This window comes from Eimeria tenella, genomic scaffold (assembly GCF_000499545.2).
Source record: "Eimeria tenella Houghton genomic scaffold, Eth_scaff73, whole genome shotgun sequence".
Taxonomy (NCBI): Eukaryota; Apicomplexa; class Conoidasida; order Eucoccidiorida; family Eimeriidae; genus Eimeria; species Eimeria tenella.
The window spans coordinates 16,437-22,702 of record NW_013543445.1 but is presented as its reverse complement, the minus strand read 5'-3'; the positions used below and the strand labels follow the sequence as shown (position 1 = coordinate 22,702).

Here is a 6,266-nt window from a genome sequence, read left to right as displayed (position 1 = left end):
CTGCTGCTGCTGCTGCTGCTGCTGCTGCTGGTTTTGTCGGCGTCGCTGCTGCTGCTGCTGCTGCTGCTGCGTTCTTCCTCTCGGGAGGGGTCTTCGGGGGGCGGCTCGGCAGCAGAGGCTTCGCTGCTGCTGTCTGCGTCTGCTTCTGCTGCTTCGGGGTCGGGGTCTGCGTCGGCGTCGTCGGCAGCAGCAGCAGCAGCAGCTTCTGCTGCTGCTGCTGCTGCTTGCTCCGAAGCGTCCAGGGGCCGCAGCGGGCGCGTGTCGCCCCAGGTAAGCAGCGAAGAAATCAGCACAACTGTGAGCTGCTGCTGCAGCTGCGCAGCTTTCAACTTTTTCAAAATAAGTTCTATTTCTTCGGGATCGGAGTTGTGCAAATCAAACACTGCCACGCTGCAGGTCAACAAGTTCTGCAGCAGCTGCTGCGGGTTCCGCTTCGAGACGAGGCGGCGAATGCATGCGGGCACTGCTGCTGCTTCGGGTGTACGTACACCCCACGGCCCCTCCTCCACGCCCTTCGCCGTCCCGAAAAGCCGATTCAAAACTCCTTCGCTGCGCCGCAGCGCTCTCGCGAGTGCTGCTCCCGAAAAGGTGTTCACATTATTAATAAAAATCCTCATTTTGGCTTTTAAAAGCCTTTTAAACGGTCAGAAACGGCCCCGGAGTGCTGCTGCTGCAGCAGCACAGGCAGCAGCAGCAGCAGCAGCAGCAGACCCGATCCCAACGCTGCTTCCTCTTTTTCGTCTCTTGCTTCTCTAATTTGCCAATTATTTTAATCTATTTTGATCTCTTTTGGCATTTCCTTCTACAAAAATACTAAACTGACGCCGCAGCAACGAACACCCGCCACGGCTGCTGCATGCGGCTGCTGCCTCACCAGTGCTGGCTCCCCAGAAAGCAAATACACGCCTAATGAACTCTAAACCCTAAAGCCTAAATCCCAAACCCTAAATCGTAAACCCTAAACCTCCGGGGAGCAGCAGCAGCAGCAGGTTTGCGCGGAGGGGGCTGTCGGCGGCGCCCAGGCGACCGCCCTGCGGCGCTTGCGGTGATTTTGTCGCTAATTGTTTTAAAACGGATGAAATAATTAAAATAAAAGCAGAAAAACAAAATAAAACAGAAATTTTTTAGATAAATATGCGCAAAGAAAGCGAGAAACCACCGCCGCTGCTGCTGCTGCTGCTGCTGCTGGCGACCAGGAGCCCGCGTGACCGCCGTGGGCAAGTGACCCTGTGTGGCTGGGGGGTGTTTGCGGAGCAGCAGCAGCAGCAAATGCGAAGCAAATAAATAAAATTAAATCCTTTAAATGCATTTCGGACTTTAATTGGTCCTTTTTGCTGCCTCAAGCAGCAGCAGCGCAGCAGCGCCGGTCTGCGGCGCTCGCGTGGGGTTCGTCAGTCAGGCAAAGCTGCTTCTGTCTATTGCTGCTGCAGTTGGTTTGCTGCTTCTTTTACGGGTTTTATAATTCCAGCAGCTCTTTATTTGAAAGGTTATTCCATTTAAAAGAGGTTGCGGGGCCCCACACTGGGCGGCACCGCAGCAGCAGCAACAGCAGCAGCAGCAGCAGGGGAGCTTTGTCTTCGCTGGGCGGGCCCGGAGGCAGCACACGGCTGGCCAGCTAGCTGCAACACAGCAGCGCAGCAGCGCAGCAGCACAGCAGCGCAGCAGCACAGGTAGCTCGCTGCCGCCAGCTAGCTGCAGGTAGTGCGGTGGCAGCTCCAGCTAGCGAGCTAGCTAGCTAGCTAGCTGCAGGTGCTGCAGGTCCTCGAGCTCGCAGCTCGCCAGCTAGCCAGCCAGCTAGCTCACCAGGCAGCTAGCCGCAGCTAGCTAGCCAGCTAGCCACCGCGCCCGCGCCCAGCTAGCCAGCTAGCCAGCTAGCTAGCTAGCTAGCTAGCTAGCTAGCTAGCTAGCCAGCTGTGCCGTGTCCCCGCAGGCCCGAGCGTTGGGAATGCGCGTGCCCGGCGTTCCCCGTGCGCAGCTGCCGCCGCTGCCGCCCGCCGCGCAGCAGCAGCAGCAGCAGCAGCAGCAGCAGCAGCAGCAGCAGAACCTGCTGCCGCCGTCGCGGCGGCTGCAGCAGCTAGCTGCGGGGGGCCGCCAAGTCCACGGCACAGACTTGAGAACCACCAAGTTCTACAGAACTCAACTTTGCCCTTTCCGCAGGGGCAGCCGCACTGGCCGCTGCGCACTGGGACTCGACTGCGGATACGCACACGACCAGGCACGCAACGCTGCTGCTGCTGCTGCTGCTGCTGCTGCTGATGATGATGATGATGGTTATGGTGGTGGTGAGTGTCGTGATGATGGTTATGATGACGATGATGGTCATGAGAATAGTTATGGTTATGAGGATAATAATGCTGCTGCTGCTGCTGCTGCTGCTGCTGCTGCAGTCCGAGCTGCGGAAGCCTCCGACTCTGGAGAGAACCAAGTGGTGTCCGCTGCTGGTGGCTGGCGGCTGCTGCAGCAGAATGATGACGATGATGGTCATGAGAATAGTTATGGTTATGAGGATAATAATGCTGCTGCTGCTGCTGCTGCTGCTGCTGCTGCTGCTGCTGCTGCTGCTGCTGCTGCTGCTGCTGCAGTCCGAGCTGCGGAAGCCTCCGACTCTGGAGAGAACCAAGTGGTGTCCGCTGCTGGTGGCTGGCGGCTGCTGCAGCAGAAGCAGCTGCGGCTACGCCCACGGGCCCGAAGAGCTGCAGCTAGCAGCAGATAGCCAAACCCTCAAAACAGCGATTTGCGCGTTTTGGGCCAAAAACCCCAGCCTCTGCCTCAACAGAGACAAGTGCAGGCCAGAAACCCCTAAACCCTAAACCCTAAACCCTGAACCCTAAACCCTAATCCCTAAACCCTAAACCGTAATCCCTTATCCCCAACACCTTAACCTCTAGCCCTTAACACTTTTACAGTCCAGGAACCCCCTAAAGCCTAAACGGTGAACGCTAAACCCTAAACTCTAAGTGCTTGGCCCTAAACCCTAAACCCTAAACCCTAAACCCTAAACTCTAAACCCTACATTCTAATTCGAATTCCTGGGCGCTTCGCGGCGGCGCTAGCTGGCGAAGGCGGGGCAACCGCAGCGCCGATGCAGAGGCAGATATTGGCTCTAGGGTTTAGGGTTTAGGGTTTAGGGTTTAGGGTTTAGGGTTTAGGGTTTGGGCGGCCTCTGCAGATTTGCACATGGCGTTGAAGAGCTTCGCCCAAGACCCGCTTTGTCGCCTCGAGGAGATGAGGAGCGTTTGCTGCTGAGGGGGCCCCCACTCGCTGCTGCTGCAGCAGAAGGTTTGCCTGCTGCACCAGCAGCAGCAGCAGCAGCAGCTGCTGCTGCTGCTGCCGCGGCAGGTAAGGCGGCAGCAGCGAGAGATGCCAGGGCTCAGGTAGCCAAGGGCAACAGAGTGCCGCTCAACTACTCAGCAGGTCCAGCAGCAGCAGCAGCAGCAGCAGCAGGGGCAACAGCAGCAGGAGCAACAGCAGCAGACACACAGTCGTCACAGATGCAGGCAGCAACTGCTGCTGCTCCCCGTAGCTCAAGGAGACGCAGAAGGGCCCGCCGTGGAGCAGCAAAGACCCCACCGCCTGCTGTTGCTGCAGCTGCTGCACAGCAGCAGCAGCAGCAACAACAACAGGCGATGGAGATGCAGCAGCAGCAGCACCAGTACAGCTTGCAGCAGAAGCTGGAGCAGCAGCTGCAGCAGCAACTAGAGCATCAGCTGGAGCAGCAGCTGCAGCAGCCACTATTCCTGGCCCTCCGGGAACAGCACAAGCTGAAAAAGCTGCTGTTCAGCCCCGAGCAGCAGCAGCAGCAGAAGCAGCAGCCGCAGCAGCAGCAGCAAGGCGTTTACGGGGGCGGCTTGGCTTCGGCACTGACAACACCCGAGAAGTCAGTGCCTGTAAACAGCGGCAGCAACTGCAGCAACGGCAACAGCAGCAGCAGCAGCTTTTTGTCTCTCCGAGTGTCTCCTTCATCTTGCGTCGGCGTGTCTGTCCCCTCCTGGGCCTCAGCAGCAGCAGCAGCAGTAGCAGCAGAAGGCGCAGCAGCAGAAGGTGCAGCAGCAGAAGGTGCAGCAGCCGCAGACGACGAGGAGCAAGTGTTTGCAGCGCAGCAGCAGCAGCAGCAGCTGCAGCACGAACAGGAGCTGCAGCGGTTGCAGGAGCAGCAGCAATTGCAGCTAGAGCTGCAGGAGCAGCTGCTGCACCAGCTGCAGCAGCAGCTGCTGCCTGAGGGTGTTGCTGCTCACTGCCCGCCCCTCACGGCTTTCTCTATTAAACAGCAGCAGCAGCAGCAGCAAGAGCAGCAGCAGCAGCAAGAGCAGCAGCAGCAGCAGTTGAGCATCCAGCAGCAAGCCAAGGAACTAGCGGCTTTACTGCTGAGGCAGCACCAGCAAAAGTATCAACAGGAGCGCCAACGATCGATGCAGCGGCTGCAGCAGCAGCAGCAACTGCAGCAGCAGCAGTTGCTACAGCAGCAACGGTTGCTGCAGCAGCAACAGCAGCGGCAGCAACAACAGCAGGAGGAGCAGCAGCAACTGGTGCTGCAGCAGCACCATCAGCAGCTCATGACGGCCTACGAGCAGCAAACTGGGGCCCCCTTGTGGCGCGTTGGTGCTTCGCGGCCTCCTGGGCTGATTCACAGGGAAGCAGCAGCAGCAGCAGCTGCTGCTGCTGCTGCCGCTGCTGCTGCAGCTGCATTGAGGTCAGCACCAGCCGCAAAAGCTCCAGACGCCGCAGCAACTTCTACTGTAGCAACAGCTGCTGCAGCAACAGCTGCTGCTGGCGGCGGCCATGAGCTTCCTTTCCGCGGCCGAAACTCATGGGGCGCCACACAGCAGCAGCAGCAGCAGCAGCAGCAGCAGCAGCAGTGGAGTGGGTCGGGCCAGAGAAAGACTTGTTCTGTGGCTGCCTCTTCAGCTCTAAATCCTGCTGCTGCTCCTTTTGTTCCTGCTGCACTCAGGGGCCCCCAGGGGCCCCCTATAGTTGGGGGCCCCCAGCTGCTGCCTGACGGGGGCCGCGCAGCCTCCTTGCTGCCTCAGCAGCAGCAGCAGCAGCAGCAGCAAGAGCAGCTGCAGCTGCAGCTACAGCACCAGCTGCAGCGCCTGCAGCAGCTGCATCGCCTGCAGCAGCTGCAGCAGCAGCAGCGGCAGCAGCAGCTTCAGCAGCCGTGGGTTTCCGGGGCCGCGGGAGCCCCGCAGGGCCCCTCCTCGGTGCCCCTGATGACAGCAGCAGCAGCAGCAGCAGCAGCAGCAGCAGCGACGCAGCAGGGCCTCAGCAGCAGCCAACTTCGAGATCTAGAAGGGGGGACAGAACCTCTTGTTTGCTCCCAAGGGTACAGCTACAGTTCTTTGCTGCCGCTGCAGGTGGGGGGCCTCGCCTACTTAGCTGCGACCCTTCGGAGGGACCCCCAAGCTGCTGCGCAGTGAGTAGCGAACGTTTGCTGCAGCAGCTGCTGCAGCAGCAGCAGCAGCAGCAGCTATTTAGCAAGCGGCAGCAGCGGCCTCTGCTGCCGCGCAGCGTCCTTCCTCTGGGGCTAACTTGCCTTCACCGCGGCAGCTAATTCACCAGGAAGTTGAAGCAACTAGAAACGGAAGCAGCAGCAGCAGCAGCAGCAGCAGCAGCAGCAGCAAGCGACGCATGCATTTTTATTCTTCTGGGCGGGGGTCTGTGGGGCTTTTCTGCGCGCTTCTGCTGCTGCTTTTCCAGCCTCGTGCTTGAGAGGCACAAGCATGAGCAGCAGCACAGGCAGCAGCAGCAGCGGCAGCAGCAGCAGCAGCAGCAGCAGCAGCAGCAGTATTGGTTTACGATTATGCTTTTGCGGGCGTCTACAGGTCTACAGCCCGTCTTTTGTGCATTCAAAAAAAGAAAAATAAAAGAATGGAATTATAAAATAAAAATAATTAAATAAAATGATTTTATAAACATGAAAGAGTTGGCTAGCTGCGCGTACACCGCAGCTAGCCATTGCCTGCTGCTGCAGACAAAGGGGCATAGAAGAGCTGCTGCAGCTTCTGCAGCAAAAGAAGTAGGGAAGGCCAGCAGCACTTCAGCTGCTGCTGCAGCCGCTGCTGCTCTTGTTTCTGCAGTTGCAGCCGCTGCTGCTACGGCTTTTGCTGCAGCTGTTGCTGCGGCTGTTGGTGCAGCCGCTGGTGCGGCTGTAGCTGCTGCTATTGACGCTGCTGCTGTTACTGCAGCTGCAGCTGTAGCTGCTGCTTGTGACGCTGGTGCTGCAGCGGAGGCGGCAGCGGCAGCAGCAGCAGCAGCAGCAGCAGCAGCAG

The 6,266-nt window shown here is 59.0% G+C and overlaps 3 protein-coding genes across 3 annotated transcripts in view; 1 reads left to right on the top strand and 2 right to left on the bottom strand.

Annotated features, from left to right (window-relative positions):
* ETH_00013925 (dpy-30 motif-containing protein, putative) overlaps nt 1–617 on the bottom strand; it is a gene marked incomplete at both ends in the record, with an annotated part of 3,559 nt that extends 2,942 nt beyond the window's left edge. Inside the window, one exon of the mRNA XM_013378089.1 lies at nt 2–617. Coding sequence (XP_013233543.1) covers nt 2–617 — 616 coding nt within the window. The remainder of the gene's footprint in view (nt 1) is intronic.
* A 1,328-nt stretch (nt 618–1,945) lies between these two features.
* Nucleotides 1,946–5,414, top strand: ETH_00013920 (uncharacterized protein; the record flags this gene model as incomplete). Its single annotated transcript, XM_013378088.1, has 2 exons — nt 1,946–2,625; nt 3,170–5,414. The coding sequence occupies 2 exons, from the start codon at nt 1,946–1,948 to the stop codon at nt 5,412–5,414; spliced, it is 2,925 nt and encodes a 974-aa protein (XP_013233542.1).
* Nucleotides 5,415–5,945: 531 nt separating this feature from the next.
* The window catches only part of ETH_00013915 (uncharacterized protein), a gene marked incomplete at both ends in the record, with an annotated part of 3,954 nt that continues 3,633 nt past the window's right edge, over nt 5,946–6,266 (bottom strand). Inside the window, one exon of the mRNA XM_013378087.1 lies at nt 5,946–5,999. Coding sequence (XP_013233541.1) covers nt 5,946–5,999 — 54 coding nt within the window. The remainder of the gene's footprint in view (nt 6,000–6,266) is intronic.